The sequence below is a fragment of the Astyanax mexicanus genome, chromosome 20, assembly GCF_023375975.1.
Source record: "Astyanax mexicanus isolate ESR-SI-001 chromosome 20, AstMex3_surface, whole genome shotgun sequence".
Classification (NCBI taxonomy): Eukaryota; Metazoa; Chordata; class Actinopteri; order Characiformes; family Acestrorhamphidae; genus Astyanax; species Astyanax mexicanus.
In genome coordinates, this window is record NC_064427.1 from 8,833,962 (window position 1) to 8,850,596 (window position 16,635).

At 38.5% G+C, this 16,635-nt stretch overlaps 2 protein-coding genes across 4 annotated transcripts; both read left to right on the forward strand.

The window, feature by feature from the left end:
* The first annotated feature begins 4,249 nt into the window (after window positions 1-4,249).
* LOC103034638 (protocadherin-10) lies at window positions 4,250-8,921 on the forward strand. Of its 2 annotated transcripts, none has more exons than XM_022681042.2 (4): window positions 4,250-6,898; window positions 8,164-8,225; window positions 8,344-8,453; window positions 8,575-8,921. In XM_022681042.2, exons 1-4 carry the CDS (start codon window positions 4,448-4,450, stop codon window positions 8,805-8,807), a joined length of 2,856 nt encoding a protein of 951 aa, XP_022536763.2. In that variant the 5' UTR covers window positions 4,250-4,447; the 3' UTR covers window positions 8,808-8,921. The 2 variants fall into 2 exon arrangements, with proteins under 2 accessions (XP_022536763.2, XP_015458064.3); XM_015602578.3 differs by having other exon boundaries at window positions 8,578-8,921.
* Window positions 8,922-9,946: 1,025 nt separating this feature from the next.
* Window positions 9,947-16,054, forward strand: LOC107197089 (protocadherin alpha-C2). Of its 2 annotated transcripts, XM_015602577.3 has the most exons (3): window positions 9,947-12,773; window positions 13,567-13,604; window positions 14,493-16,054. In XM_015602577.3, exons 1-2 carry the CDS (start codon window positions 10,395-10,397, stop codon window positions 13,576-13,578), a joined length of 2,391 nt encoding a protein of 796 aa, XP_015458063.1. In that variant the 5' UTR covers window positions 9,947-10,394; the 3' UTR covers window positions 13,579-13,604; window positions 14,493-16,054. The 2 variants fall into 2 exon arrangements, with proteins under 2 accessions (XP_015458063.1, XP_015458062.1); XM_015602576.3 differs by lacking the exon at window positions 13,567-13,604 and having other exon boundaries at window positions 9,948-12,773.
* The last annotated feature ends 581 nt before the right edge of the window (window positions 16,055-16,635 follow it).

Genomic DNA, 16,635 nt, shown 5'->3' on the forward strand with positions numbered 1-16,635 from the left:
TCACCTAAATTGCAAGCAATATAACCAGCTTACATGGTTAATATTTGCCCTTTACCTTTCTTATGTTACATTTCTTTCAAAAAGTGCTACTCTTTTTTTATTAGCTTTTTAATAAAATGCAAAAGAAAATGAATTTAACTCAAGATATGAGTAGAAAATTTGTTTAGTTTCAAATGTACAAATGAAGCAATGTTTATTAGTCCTTGGCCAAACATACTGTATGTAATATATATAAATGTGTGTGGGTGTGTGTGGGTGTGGGGGGGGGGGGGGGGGGGGGGAGGTGTACAGTGTGTGTTTATCGAAAATGTGTTTTGATATATGTTTTTCACAAAAAATGAGCCAATGCCAATGAGTTTGAGTTAGAAAAAATATTTTTTTAGTATCATTTGATGAAAAATGAAAACGGGTCCCACAGACCCAAACGCCACACAAGGGTTAATGTACTAGGTTGAACGTTTGACTCAATTCTTTTATGTTTTGTATTTTTTTTTCTTCAAGCTGCTGATCTGTCTTAAAGGAGCACCATTTACTAGAATGCATTAAATAAAAAATGCTTTTATTCATTTAATATGTCTTTGTTTCTGTATGGGGTTTTAATATGAATTATTTTATCTGTTATTCCAAATATGTTAATAACTGGATAATTTTAAGGCATGTGTCATGGTCTCATGTTAAGCTTATAATTTAAGTTTATAGTCATTTGGCATGAAATTCATATCCCTACCACAATATTTTTTTTATTGCAAGACTGCAGTATTTTTTTGTGTACTCTACATTTTATACAGTAAACATCACTCAGTCATGTGTAGATGTATGTTGCCAAATAGGCACAGATTTGGCACTCAAGTAAAATAAAATAGAGGGGTTACAGTAAAAATCAAATTAACTCTAAATATAAACAATAAAATGGTATGATGTTGGTGGTTTTCTGGTAGAGAGTAAAAGAGAAATTGTGTTTCTGTAATGCCATCAACTGTTAACATTTTTAAAGGGCTTGTGCTGTGATTGACAATATTTTCCTCTTTAATAGAGAACATGTGTTGAGCTGTAAAAGAAGTATTTAATGTTTATCCAAGTTTGTTGTTTTTTGACACAGTTGGTGAACGTTATAACGAAAAAGTTATTTAGTGTACAAAATGTATTTTTGAGCAGGATATTAGCTATTTGGAATATGAGGAATATGTTTTGCTGTCATCAGTGACAGATTTGTCTGACATGCTCACTGACATAAATAATTTTGGGGCAAGCAATAAGGATTTCGAATGAAGATGGTTGTTGCGTGGTGCAGATTTTTTTTTGTTATATAAACTTGAAAATATTGACGAATATTAATATTAACAAATGCACCAAAAGCTACTGAGAAAAACTGTAGAGAGAAATAGTTGGTGAGAAGTAGAATGTTTGTATTAGTCAATAAGCCTGATTGTTTACTGTTTAGGTGTTTCCATCTAGTGGATGAGGACCTTATAACTTGTTTAAGCCTGGAGATTAAGAGCAGTGGGCCAAATGACCCACATTTGATGTCATTATCTGCAGGGCATTTTGCCACTGAAAGCAACCATGGATTAGTTGGGAAAGGATGAGTTAATTAGTCAGGCTACCAAAAACAAACAACTTTTAGAATGAAAAACGGGGATAGAGATACAGACAGACAAAATTACAAATATATAGATGTAAGTTTGTACGTTTATTTCATTTATGGTATTTTTTTGTTATATCAATTGCTTTGTGCAATAACTTCACTATTATGGGCAAGTGAATAAAACAGGTTTGTACTTCGATTATTTTAATATTTTTTGTACTTATCAAATACAACAGTGTACATTATGCTTGCTCTTACAGCCTACATCATAGAGGCCAGATAGTTAATCATATTATATGAGCTACAAGTTTATTAACTTGAACTTGTAGCCTGGATCTTATTGACCAAGAACACACACAGTATGCAAATAGATTGCGCAAAAGCCTCTTAAAACATTGGTTAATGGCAACAGATTAAACTCAGTTTTTATAAGTTGATTCAACTTAAATATCTCAATTTTGAATGTTTTTTGGCCACAAATATGCACCTAACTCAGAATAGTTGAGTAATGTTGGAAAACATCCAATTTGACAAAAAACCTTTACATACAGGGTATGAACCAAAGCCCACACCATCCCCAATATACTAGCTATATTAGCTAAATATTATTAAATATTATTAGCTAAATAAGATAAACGACACACATATTAATGTATTCATTACAAATTGAACATAATATAATATTTTAGGTTTTATAAATGTATAAATAGTTTTAGCCACTTTAAAAAAAGAACCAGTATGCTCTGACTATTCCATACTTTCAAAGTGCTATGTTGAGTTCTTTAGTTCCACCTTAAATGCTGCTGCTATAGTCACACAGTCACACTAACTCTGGTTTGCTTATTGGGCATTTTCGTAACAAGTGGCTGACAAAACAGTTGCCATTTAAGGTGACACAACGCTGCAAGCTGGAAAATAAACAGCAACCTTGACTTATTTTTCTTCTATTCCACCTTAACCGCTTCAGGTGTCATAGAATTAGTGTTGCACAGCTGCTTATTTGATTTTTTATAATATAAATATTCAGCTATGTTTGAATCAATATTAAAGAAAATGTTGTTGGGCGGGGCAGTGTAAATGGACCTAAAGCAGCTGATACAATTAATAATATTGTATAACTTACTAGTAATATGATTACGTTTGTAACACATAGCCAGTTTGGTTCACTGAGTCTATGTATAGGAGGGGCGCTCCAAATGTTGCTTAGGGCCCCAGGGAAATCTGGACTGGCTCGGTATGTATGTTTTTTTTTATTATTATAAATCTGTAATGATGATTATAATTCTCCTAAATTCCATGCTAGCTGTAAAGCATGTCTAAAGCCTCGGGAAGAGGAGGATAGATGCTTCTCTGATCGTTACGTGGCTGATTGTGTTTTGCTTTTTGATCCATTAATGTGAATTAATGTGTTTGTTTCCATCAGCAGGTTCCAGTTTTGTCCTTTGCGACTCAACTCAAATGTGGCTTGATAGCACTAAGAATGCACTTAAGGTAATGGAACAGGGCTAAATGTTATGAGGAGCCCGTGTTTGACTGGGATTATTTTCCACAAAGCCACTTTAATCCCACTGTGCGCTAATGATCTCTCCTTAATCCGGAGCATTAATTAAAAGAGCGCCATCTGCGGTGGGCAGAGGGCAGATTGGGGGGGGGGGGGGCAGATTGGCGCGCTTTTACGCAAAGAGAAAGCCGGAGGAAGGAGTGAAGTGACCCATGGTCCAGCTATGACATTCCTAACCTACATTTAGGTTTAAATATATATGGCTCTCTGGCTGTATGCCTATCTATCTCTTTTATTTGTTTGTTTTTATTTTGGTACCCATAGTCAGAAGTAAGAAAGTAAATGATCCACAATAACATTTAATTAACACTGTGGGTGATATATTTCAACACCGATTTACAGTAAAAATGTTGATTTAAAACTGCAATGCTTTGCCATATTCTGTACTGTACTGTAATTTACTGCACTGGAATATTATGTCGTGGTCCTTTCTTTTTTCGCTTTTAAACACAATGGAACTTTTGCATTGTCAAAAGTTCTTAATGAATTAACCAGTAGAAATGTTTTTTTTACAATGACTTACAATGACTTTTCCCACTTCTTCTGTAACATGCAATTTATAGGGGATAGCGTTTCAAATAAGATGTTGTATATAGGCATACGTCATCATGATAGATCATATACTTCTCATTTTAAGATTTTTGAACAATTATTTAAAAAATATTATTTTTTTCTAGATACTTAATCGGTTATTCTGTTAATTTAAATGACTGCATTCTGAATATATATATATATCATATGTGGCAATTAAAAAAAATCCTTAAATGTTCTTAAAGCCGGTTTTAATAATATTTTAACCAAAAATAAATCAATAAAGAGTTTTTTTTGAAGACATGTTATTATGAAAGGCTTCCCCTAAAGATAAAAACCCTAAGGATTTTACAGTAAACAGTGATCGGAATATATTTATTCGTTAAATACATAATTTGTGTCAGTGTAGTTTTCATAAAAAACGTACATCAGCTTAAATTACTACTTATTTTATTATTATTTTTATTTATGGGCATTTTAAAGGTTTTCACTCCCTGTATTTTTTTTCCACATACACGCGCGCGCGCACACACACACACGCATAACTGATAAATACAGCTACCCCCCTCCTTCCTCCTTCATCCTCTCTCTCTCACTCTCACTCCCTAACCTTCAAATCCGGTGAGTTGATCTCTCCTTTCACTCCATCCATATTCATAACAATGCTCCTGTTGTGCGTCCTCACAAACGTTTGCACTCAAGTTTTCCAGCGAAAAAAAATCTCAGAAGTTTTTTTCTAGAACTGTAACTTGGTTTCTCCCCGATTTTCCATGGAGCTGCGGGTGTTTCAGGTTCCATACACTGCTCTGATGCTCTCTATGCTGGGCGGTTCGCTAGCTCAGCTCCGTTACAGCGTTCCCGAGGAGATGGAGCACGGCGCCTTCGTGGGAAACCTGGCTGAGGACCTCGGGCTCCGTCCCAGCGAGCTTTCCGAGCGCAAGTTTCGGCTTGTCTCGGGCACCAGGAGGCGCTACTTGGAGGTAAACATGGAAAACGGGGTGCTATTCGTGAACGAACGCGTCGATCGCGAACAACTTTGTGAACAGAGCCCCTTGTGCTTCCTTCACCTGCAAGCCGTCTTAGAAAACCCACTCGAGCTACACCGCGTGGAGTTGGAAGTGCTGGATGTAAACGACAACGCACCGAGCTTTCCGCGCGCCGGTTTTAGCCTGGACATCTCCGAGTCGGCGACGCCCGGCTCGCGCTTTCCACTCGAAAGCGCTCAGGACGCGGACGTGGGCGAGAACGCCCTGCGCTCGTACCTGCTCAGCGTGAACGCGCACTTCGCACTAGACGTGCGCGCAAGCAAGTTTGCTGAGCTCGTGCTACAAAGGCCGTTAGACAGGGAGCAGCAGGGTGCGCACCACATGGTGATCACTGCCGTGGACGGGGGCTCTCCAGAGCGCTCTGGAAGCGCGCACCTCAACGTGACGGTGGTGGATGCCAATGACAACGCGCCCGCGTTCGAGCGCGAGACGTACCGCGCGAAGGTGATGGAGAACGCACACAGGGGTACCGTGGTCATCCGACTCAACGCCACGGATCCTGATGAGGGCCTAAACGGCGAGGTCATGTACTCCTTCAGTGGGCACGCACCCGCCAAGGTGCGCGAGCTTTTTTCTGTGGACCCAAGGACTGGAGAAGTTAGAGTGAGAGGGCTCGTGGACTATGAAAAGGCTACTATGCACGAGATCTACGTCCAAGCAAAAGACAAAGGGCCCAATGCAATAGCTGTCCACTGTAAGGTGCTGGTAACTGTTGTGGACGTCAATGACAATCGCCCTGAAGTCATACTTACCTCCACGTCCGCTCCAGTCCAGGAGGATGCACTGCCTGGTACAGTAATCGCAGTCATCAGCGTGATGGACCAGGATTCAGGAGAAAACGGGCATGTAGACTGCGAGATTCCCCATCATGTACCATTTCAATTGCATTCCTCTTTTAAGAACTATTACACTTTAGTTACCTCGGACTTTTTGGACAGAGAGAAAGTTCCGGAATACAACATTACCCTCACTGCCAGAGATATGGGCTCTCCACCACTCTTTACCAGGAAGACCATTGTGGTCCAGGTGGCCGATGTGAACGACAATGCACCTGTTTTTAAGCAACCCTCTTACAATGTTTACTTGACGGAGAACAACCCTCCAGGTTTTTCAGTATTCACCATCTCAGCCCAGGATGCAGATGCAGGACAAAACTCGTACCTTTCCTATTCAGTTCTGGAAACTGACATTAAAGGGGCGCCAGCGTCCACATATGTGTCCATCAACTCAGACAACGGCAACATCTATGCATTGCGTTCTTTCGACCGAGAACAGCTTAAGAGTTTTCAGCTAGTGATCCAAGCCAAGGATGCTGGACTTCCTCCACAGGTCAGCAACATGACATTGAATGTCTTTGTACTTGACCAGAACGACAATGCCCCAGTGATAGTATCCCCTCTACCGGAAAATGGCACGGCAGCCAACGAAATCATTCCCACATCAGCGGATGCAGGACACCTTGTGGCTAAAGTCACAGCCACGGATGTGGATGAGGGTCAGAATGCAAAGCTTTTGTATCAAATGCTCCAAGCCACAGACCCCACCCTGGTCAGCATCGCCCTCTTCACGGGGGAGGTCAGGATGATCCGCAGCCTAAGGGACGGAGACCCTACCACGCACAGACTGCTCATTTTGGTCAAGGACAGCGGTGAGCCGTCGCTCTCGGCCACAGCATCCATCATTCTGTCTGTTGTTGACAGCGAGCCTGAATTCAGTGACCTCCCGAAGCGCCCCGGGGACCATGCGCTCTATCTAATAGTGTCCTTAGGTGCAGTTTCCTTCACGTTTCTGGTGGCTATCATCGTCCTGGCTGCAATTAAGGGATACAGGCGCAGGCTTTCCAAATATGACAACTCCTGTTGTGGCTTCAGCCCCAAGGCCTCCACTACCGAGGACATGAAATCTAATTTAAATGTGCGCATATCTCCAGTTCCCAATGGAGCTGCAGATACTATGGATGTAAACAGCGGTGCCCAACTGGGTCAAAACTACTGCTACAAAATGTGCTTGACTCCAGAGTCATCTAAAAGTGACTTTATGTTTCTGAAGCCCTACAGCCCGACAGGGTCAGCTCTCCACATTAATAATAGCAGGACAGTAGAAAACAACACGTCGACCTGGAGTCCAGAGATCCAAAGGCTTAATGCAAACTACACTAATGCTTCCCTAAGAGAGGTACGTAAACGTGATCAACCTTTCAACCTTTCACTTTTTTTACAGTCATTACGCTATGCTCTACGGTTCAGTTACATCAACTTCATAGGTTTCATATTACAGTTTAAATAACTTTAAAGTTATTTAAACTTTTTTTTAAGTAAATGTACTGAATTAAAAAAAATATTTCCACGTTTTTCAATTGTAATACATATAGCGTGGAAGGTGTAATGTACTAAACTTATTTGTAAAATACTTGTTATTGCTATTTGATTACAGATTTTTCGCTAGCCTGCTACTAATTAACTCATCCTTTTCTAACTAATCCATGGTTGCATTCAGTGGCAAAATGTCATGCAGCTAATGACATTTAATTTGGGCCATTTGGCTCACTAATCTTAATCCTCAGCCTTAACCAGTTTCAAGAGCATCATCCACTAAATGAATAATTCTGACGAGCAAGCAAGGTTCGAAAAATGTTTGGAATTGAAATCTGATATTTGCTGTCCAAGGTTAGAGCACAGAAATAAATATACAGCATTATTGAAATTGCCCAGGCATGGATTCGATAATATCTCTGAAGCTGTCCTGTTTTTAAGTGAGGTCTGCATGGATCACATTAATGGGCTATGAGTGACCATGAAAATGTGGCAGATTTACTTGTTTTCATGCCTTGCTGTGACCCAGTTATCTAGTTATCACAATTCGCCTCTTGCCGTGTCTTAGCTTCTTGAGTTTGCCAGTTTTTCTGTTTCGAACCCATCAACTTCAGTAGTGTCAGATTCAGGCTGTTTAAAGAGTAAAAATTAAACGGCACCTCCTGGGTGGATTAGATACAATTAGTTTATTAAACTTTATGTCGTTACTGACAGCAATGTATTTTTTCTTCTACCATCAAATGCAGATCTGATTGGGAGGACACTAATATAGCACCTCATCAAGTAGTCTATACAGCAACACATCACATTTTCTCTGATTAAAGAGAGCACTTTTGGGCTTGAGGGGCACTATAGGGCAAAAAAAAAACAATGCTGTTAACATTCTGTTTTAAAGTTATGGATGATCTTTTAATAAAAAAAATCTATTTTATAATTTGTGCGCTATATTAAAGTTTAAGGACAAATAATTTTTAATTGATAATATCTATTTTAAATTATTGTGGTTTTACCTTGTCATGTCTTTCTGAAGTAAACATAAATTTTGTACAAATAAAAAAAAAGCTAATGACTTATAGAATCATTATTTCATTAAATGAATCCTAAAAATGTTTGTTCTCGATTTTGCAGTTTAAACAAGCTAATAAAGACTGGACGCTGTTAAAAAACCAACAGAATTTTGCCCACAAAAGGTAAACACGCACACACGCACACACACACACACACACACACACACACACACACACACACACACACACACACACACACACACACACTGAGGTGATATATATTCTTTTTTCCCCTGCTCAGTTCTGCAACAGTAGTGAAGACCCTACAGCGCAGAGTCATTCTGGACCACTCGGATATGTGCGCCTGCCCTGGAGCAACACAATACTGGACCTGGGGCAGCCATATGTGGGGTAAGTTAAAGTAGCATTTATCATTTATCACAGTTATGGTTTACTGATTTAATATACTTTCTCATGTTTTTCTGAAACAGAGATTTTACTGCAGTAATAACCTATTTTGTTATTATTTTAGCAGATTACAAGACATCATCTGAGGTTGGTGGTCTTACAGATCGCTGCTGGACCCCTCGGTTTGACTATCAGCATAACGTTTACATCCCTGGGACGCCGAGCTCATTTAGACCTGCCAGCCACGGAGATTTAGATATCTACAACTCATTTTCTACGTTTGGAAAGAAGAAGAAACTAACGGCAAACCACGACCAGCACGAGGATACCATTATAACCAACGACCTTTTCAAATGAGTTTCAGGAAAACTGATTTTATGTTGTTTTGTTTGATTTGTATAATTTATTGGACTCTTGATGATTAGAGGAATCCTGATTATTCGTTTCCTAAATAAAGAGTTTTATTAAGTATCTATTTAGTCTTGCATATTGTTTCTGGTAATTCTGCCGCTGTCCGCAGTGCTGAAACCATCACAGGATGCAAGTTGACGTTGAGCGACAACAAAACAATAAAAACAAATGAACAAAGTAAGCTAGCTAAATTTTAAAAAGCTAAATGTATTTTATAAAATAGCTTTGTAATTAAACTCAGCTAAAACCCTATAAAGTTTTTTTTAGAAAACAAAAGTAATTTATATTGTTTTTCGTTCTGAATTTCTAAATTGTTTTATGATTTATGGCTTCTAAACAAATATAGAAAATGTATGTTAAAGTGGTTTGAGATTTTTTTTGTGGTGATTTTTAACCCAGTTCTTTGAAGGATATATATATTTACACTCTTAAATAGTTCTCATGTATAACTTATTAAACTTTCGTAGGTTCATAAATAGTTATTGGCTTGGACATTGGATATCAGAAAAAAAACATTTAATTATTAAAGAACAATTAGGCATTCGTAATAAGTGTTTACAAAGTTTTTAACTTTGTCTTATGTGGCTTCAATAAGAACATAGAACTTTTTTCTGTAAGCGAACGTTCTAAATACTAATTGTTCCAAATAGGTCTACGCTTAGATGTACAGTTTTAGGAAGAATTTAAATTGGTGTTAACTTTTGTACGTAAAAGCTCTTTCAATTATTTAAAATATTACTTTTAATAAGAAGTAACACTGTAAACGTAGTTACATACAAAGATGCCAAAGTTTGAATAAAAACGACATTGTTTTTTTTTTATGTAACGTTTGCTTCCTGTTGTTTTACATAGTTAGATTGGAGTTAGATTGAAAGTTCTTAAATCTGGTGTCCACTTTTTCCATCACATCGAGGCCTTTACTTGACATGAACATGAACATTGTTCGTATATGGAAATACTTAACTCAAGTTTGTTTGGCAACTCTATTATATATTTATTTTAAGATATCTGTTAAATATTTGTATAAAAATGGTGTAAAATGATGTACAATTCGCACGGTGTCGCTGCTCAGTGGAAAATCACTGTTGTAGAGGTAAGCTAAAATGGGCGGTGGTTGAGATTGGCTCTCTATTTTAAGATCAGGATTTTCTTTTTGTGATGGGGATGAGAATGCCACAGAGGGCGCTGTTCTTTGCTCAGCACTAACAGACTGTTGTTCACCACTGACTTGGGGTGTGTATGTGTGTGTGTGTGTGTGTGTGTGTGTGTGTGTGAGACAGAGAAAGAGAGAGAGAGAGAGAGAGAGAGAGAGAGAGAGAGAGAGAGAGAGAGAGAGAGAGAGAGCCATGACAGCTTCGGCTGCTCAGTAGCACATGTAAAGTCCCTCACACCTCTGCTATTAATAACAATTCAAATCTAAAATGCCTGGGCCGCTGTTTCTGAAGCGCATTCTTCGTTGTTGAGCCTTCGCTTTCATCTAGTCTCATTTCATCCTCCTCGCTCACGGATTCTCGTGCCTTCGCGCTGCCAAGGATGTGGCAGCTTGGATTCGTATCTCTCTCCGCGCTGTGGAGCTTCGCTTCAGGCGTGTCACGTTACTCCATCCCGGAGGAGATCGCGGAGGGATCCGTGGTGGCGAATTTGGCCGCTGATTTGGGGATGGAGGCGCAGTCTCTCGCGGAGCGCAAGGTAAAGCTTGACTACATCCACAGCAAGAAATACCTAGACGTGAACAAAGAGACGGGCGAGCTGTTCATAGCCGAAAAAATCGACAGGGAGTACTTATGTCCGGCCAAAACGTCGTCGTCTTGCTTTCTGAAAATGGACGTTATAATTGAAAACCCAATACGCATCTTTAACATTGAGCTGGAGATCATGGACATAAATGATAACGCCCCACAGTTCAGGAGGGAGCGTATAACACTCGATATGTCAGAAGCGACGACGCCTGGGGAGAGGTTTTCGCTCACCAATGCGGTGGACGCTGATGTTGGAGTGAACTCCATCGAAACGTATTACCTGAGCGACAGCGATGCGTTTACTATAGACATACAGTCTGGCAGTGACGGCACTAAGTACGTAGACTTGGTGCTGAAAGACACACTAGATAGAGAGAAGCTGGCTGTGCACAATCTTATCCTCACAGCTGTGGATGGAGGCACCCCTGCACGCTCAGGTACGGCCAGCATCATAGTTCAGGTCTTAGACACCAACGACAATGTACCCCAGTTTGATCAGGAAGTGTATCGAGTGGAGATAATGGAAAATGCATCGGTTGGGACGTTAGTTTTGCAGCTCAATGTCACTGACCTAGATGAAGGCACAAACGCAGAGGTGGAGTACTCTTACACTTTGTACACTTCAGAGAAAACCCAGGATAAGTTCTCACTGGATCCCCACACTGGAGAGATCAGGGTAAGAGACTTGATTGATTTTGAGGACATCAAAAATTTTGATATTTACGTGGAGGCCAGAGACAAGGCAGCAATCCCTCTCTCCGGCCAGTGCAAAATATCAGTGTCAGTGAATGATATTAATGACAACTACCCAGATATTACAATTAAATCTTTCAAAAATTTCATCAGAGAAGATGCAGAAGTTGGCACAGTGATAGCTGTTATCAGCGTGAGTGACAGAGACTCTGGATATAATGGTGAAGTCATCTTATCCATACAGAATGCGCCCTTGTTGCCCTTTATGTTGAACAAGTCATCAGAGGACTATTTTGAACTGATGGTCAAAGAGCCTTTAGATAGAGAGAAAGTGTCCAGATATGTGATTACACTCCAGGTTACTGATAAAGGTGTTCCACCTCTGACTGATAACGAAACTATTACCCTGGAGGTCTTGGATGTGAATGATAATGCACCAGTTTTCCCTCAGTCTTCTCACACCATCCACCTAGTGGAAAACAATGAACCTGGAGTGTTACTATGCTCTCTCACTGCTCATGACCCTGACCTAAATGAAAATCAATATCTGGTTTATTTCATTGTGGAGAAAGAGATTGCTAACACATCGGTGTCAGTGCTGTTCTCCATTAACCCAGAGAGTGGTGACCTTTATGCTTTGCGTACGTTTGATTATGAACGTGAGAAGGAGTTCGTCTTTCATGTTGAAGCAAGAGACTCTGGTGTGCCACCACTTAGTAGCAATATAACAGTGCATGTTTTAATTTTTGACCAGAACGACAATGCTCCACGGATTGTGTCACCTTGGCGTGCTAAAGGCTCTGTTATTGAAGAAGTTGTTCCAAGAGCCTCTGACAGGGGCTTTCTGGTAGCCAAAGTAATCGCATTGGATGCAGACTCAGCACAGAACTCCCGCATCACATACCAGTTCCTACAGGTCACTGATGCAACTCTCTTCACTTTGGACAGCTACAATGGTGAAATACGCACTGCCAGAATGTTTACCTACAGGGATCCTAAGCAGCAGCGGCTCATCGTTATTGCAAAAGACAACGGTGAACCTCCTCATTCTGCCACTGTCACTATCAAAGTCTCCACCACAGAGCATGAGATCACGCAGTTCACTGAAACGACTGAGGTGCCCATAGAGTATGACCTGTTCACAGATCTAAACCTATACCTGCTTATCGGCTTAGGTTCAGTGTCGTTTCTGCTGCTCATCACTATCTTGGTCATTATTGTCCTAAAGTGCCAGAAAGGGGCCACCAAAGCAGCTCCTCAGGGCCGGAACAGCATCGTCAGCCAGAGGAACTCCACCATTGCTGACTCCACACTCATCTCTAGTGATGCTTACTGGTACAGTTTGTTCTTGGCTGAGACCAGAAAGGGGAAGGTGGTGGTTCGACAGCCGCTACCCAATGGCAATGGTTTTTTTGTGTCCAGTATACCCAGAAGCTCTATTCTGACTGGGACCAGTGAATCAAGGTCTTCCACTTTACAGGTAAAGCATGACAACTCATGTTCATTAATACTTGCTCATCAAACTCGTGCTCATCAACACTGTTCTTGCCAAAAACGGGAAAATATAAAACAGCAATTGTGTGAAATGCATGCTTTATTCATGTGCAACTATTTAAATCATGCAATCATTCAAAACATTTTTCTTTTCAGGGTAAGTCTACTTTTCTTAACAGTGATCAAAATCGTACAACTTAAAAATTTACTGCAGTGAACCTTGTGTAGACTTCATGATAAAGGAACCAAATTAATATATATTTTGCTAGTTCAGAATATGCCATCAGTTTGTGGTTATTTAAAAGGAGACTGAAAGTATGGAGATAACTTAAATAACTTTGGACTAGAGTTCAGGGGGCTTCTAGGTGTTGTAGGAAACCTACCCCTCCTCTCTAATAATTGGAGCCAGGAAGTAAAGATATGTCAGAATTGAAATGTTGAGGTTATCTTTAATGTATTTTAGGGGAGATTGGCTTACAAAGAGAGGGAGATAAAGCAAGATAATGTGTTTTCACATGCAAATAATACACAACTGTTTTACCACTCAAACTATGAGTTAGTTTGTAAAGCATACAATCGTAGGTTACTTACCTTCTAGTTCTAATGCTCTGGAATACTTTGCTCTCATGTCTCGTGGTCTCAAAACCTCCAGTCTCGAAAAGTGAGACTGAGTGAGATTGAGAACCCTGATTGCTTTTCCCATTTGTTGAGTGATTAATTAATCAGATCGTATCAAATGCCTGTAACTGAAATGCTTGTTTCTCCTATGCATTCTGAAGTATTCAAAATGAAATTGAAGTCCAGTCTACTTTTGGAGGTATGCTGGTTATTAAAGGCTGTGGTTTGGTGTAGTAGTGTTTAGTAGCCTGTTTATATTCCACTTAGAGTTGGTGCAGCTCTCTCTCTACTGCTCTTATAAAGAAGAACCATTCAGATACGTCATTCTCAGAGAGTGAAGAGAGACCTACACACACAAAAGCACAAGATAATACAGCACTTACACACAGAAACACATAAGTACTATATACACACTGTTCTTCTTATACATGCACCTATTCCCACTCTCCTTGACCCAATATCTTTGTGTTTTGTTGATTGAATATTATGCATATTTAAACCTTGTAAGAGAAAAACACTGCCCACCATGCCTTAGTATTGTTCTGCATGTTCTGTATCTTCAATTTGACCCTGAACTTCAACTTGGAAAAGTTTGCTGCATTTTTGTGTTTAGTTATCAGTCACCAATTTGATTTTTTATTTATTAAATTATTTATTTGCAGACAAATGTTTACAATTTGAAAGTCCCCTATTCATTATCACCAATATATGATTTCTAGCAAGTATATCTATAGACATTAGTGTACAGTAAATTTGCTGGTGTTAAATAAACACTGTTTGCATGCATTCAGCACCTTTGGTGCTACACAAGCAATACTCACAGTGTTGATTTAATGCAAAAACGGTTTATTTAACAATCACACATTTACTGCATACTTCACATACTTCACAGACAAGTGTACTGTATTTACCTGTGCTGGCAGTGCCCAAGGAAAGATAGCATTTAAGTGAACATTGATTTGTAAAAGAAATTGATTTGTAGTAGTTTGAATGAATTTAGTGACCTGCTTCCAACTGCATGGATTTAAAGCCTGTGATGGAATTATTGTTTCTTTGCTATTGACAAATATATATATATTTTTTACAGGAATCTAGTAGTGATCTGCCTTGATCTCAGCTCTTCCACACTGAAGATTCTTCTAATGGAACGACTGTACTGAATTGGTTAGGCCAAACCAATAAGAAGACAGTTCTGATGGAATTGGGATGAGTGCTTTAACTGAAAGAGCCACCCAAACTCATTAACAACTTGTAACCACACTAAGAAGAAGTTTGTATGGCAAAGAAGATTTATATATAAAAAAAACTGATATAGATGGTGGAAAGGTATAAAACCCCCTTCAGTTGACAATGGAGTTTCACCAACTTTATTTGACAGTACATACATAAATAATCACATGATGAAAAAAACTAATTCTGGCTGTTTTGAAATTTTATGTGATGTATTTCTGCATGCCTTCAGTGATCACTGGGAACACAATGCATATAAATGATGAAATACTGTATCATAGTTTCATACAATTTATAATCACAGCAGCACAGTTACCTAAGCCAGGCATAGGAAGTGAAAAATTGGTTATTAATATTATTATTTTTTATTTTTTTTGTCTTGAAGTCTCATATCTCTAAAGCTGCAATGTATCATGAAAATGAATAAAAAAAAAACAACCAAACAAAAAACAATATATATATAGTTCTTAACATCTGAGACTACACTAATAATATTGGCATTGTATTTAAATTATAAAACAAAATATTCAGAGGTCATGGGAAGTAAAATGAGAACCTATTGTTCTTAAGGCAAGATTCATTTCTATTCTGAGGAAAGGTGTACAATTAAGAAAATTAAGATGGAATTTTGAAGATTATGCTTTTTGTTATACTTTGAAAGTAAATATTCAAGTTAAGCATATTGTGAGATGATCTATGGTGGATAATGCCTTTGTTCTGAAAGGTCAGATATGTTTTGAGTTGTTTTCCATTAAAAAAGAAAAGTGTTCAGATGACACTCAGAGTTAAACCAATTAAAAACTTTTACACACATTTGTTGTGTTTACCCAGCCCAAGTTTATGTTGGCATAAAAGTTAATGAAGGGGACACACCACTAAATACTAAGACATTCTTAAATTTATCTTCAAATTTTTAATTTTAAAATTTATTCTGGTCACTTAAGTATTCATGCTGCAGTTTAATTATTAATACAAAACATTTGTTAAATTAGGAAATGTTGTAAAATAGAAACTAAATGGGGTAAAATAGGGACCCTCAGTTTTTTGGAAGCCACTGTATGTAATTACTATAAGACTTTATTCCACTTATTTTATCTATCTGTAATGCAATATTCCTACACTGTAAAACACACTGAATAGTGTAACAAAGTTTTCCAATTTCAGTGGTAAATGGTCTGACTATAGATTATTGTACAGCAACAGTGTTTCTCTCACATTGAATTTACTGAATGTGGTGCATCACCTTGGGTATGGCATGTAACAGCAGAAATCAGCTGAATGTTAACTACTCTTTCATTCACATACCAGCGAGATAAGTGGGACAGTACAGTTGTAGCACATACAGGAGCATTTCTCAGGTCAGCTAATGGCTAACACTACTGCTCTGCCATGTTATAAAATGAACTACCTGCTTTCATAAAAGGTAATATAGTGAATTTACGTTGTTCAAAACACAATAATTTAATTCATGTCAATGTAATGTATTTTCTTAATGTAAAAATTATGTCTACGTTTGAACCAAGTGAATTTAATGCTTTGATATTTTTATTGCATGGTGTATGCCCTGTCAAGAATGTGCTGCTTATGTGTTTCAGTCTAAGGACTGAACCATACTTACTGTACTATAAAAATCTTTATTCAAAGTTTAATCCTAGCTCCTTTCAGTGAACGTTAACTTCACCAAACCTACCCAACTATCAGTTTCACCAGCAAGCTGGAATAGCTGAACCAGCCATGCACAAATATGTAAGTAGCTACAAAGGATTAAAAAAGCAATTAATTGCTGGTAAACAATAATTAATAGCCAAAATGTTTGTTTTCCACATTGTTTAATGGTTTAATGAGACTTTTTTGTTATTTCCTCCAAAAAATAGTACATCCCCCTAAGTTCAGGATATTTAGGTTAAATTCCTTTCTGAAAAGTCTCAGTTTGGCAGGTTTAGCAAACTCATTATTTTGCTACATTATTTAAAGTGTATTGCTACTGCAATACTGCAATA

Coding starts and splice junctions, on each gene's coding strand:
- LOC103034638 (XM_022681042.2), top strand. CDS start 4,448: ATGGAGCTGCGGGTGTTTCAGGTTCCATACACTGCTCTGATGCTCTCT. Junction 6,899..8,163: donor CTAATGCTTCCCTAAGAGAG/GTACGTAAACGT, acceptor TCGATTTTGCAG/TTTAAACAAGCTAATAAAGA. Junction 8,226..8,343: donor CAGAATTTTGCCCACAAAAG/GTAAACACGCAC, acceptor TCCCCTGCTCAG/TTCTGCAACAGTAGTGAAGA.
- LOC107197089 (XM_015602576.3), top strand. CDS start 10,395: ATGTGGCAGCTTGGATTCGTATCTCTCTCCGCGCTGTGGAGCTTCGCT. Junction 12,774..14,492: donor CAAGGTCTTCCACTTTACAG/GTAAAGCATGAC, acceptor TATTTTTTACAG/GAATCTAGTAGTGATCTGCC.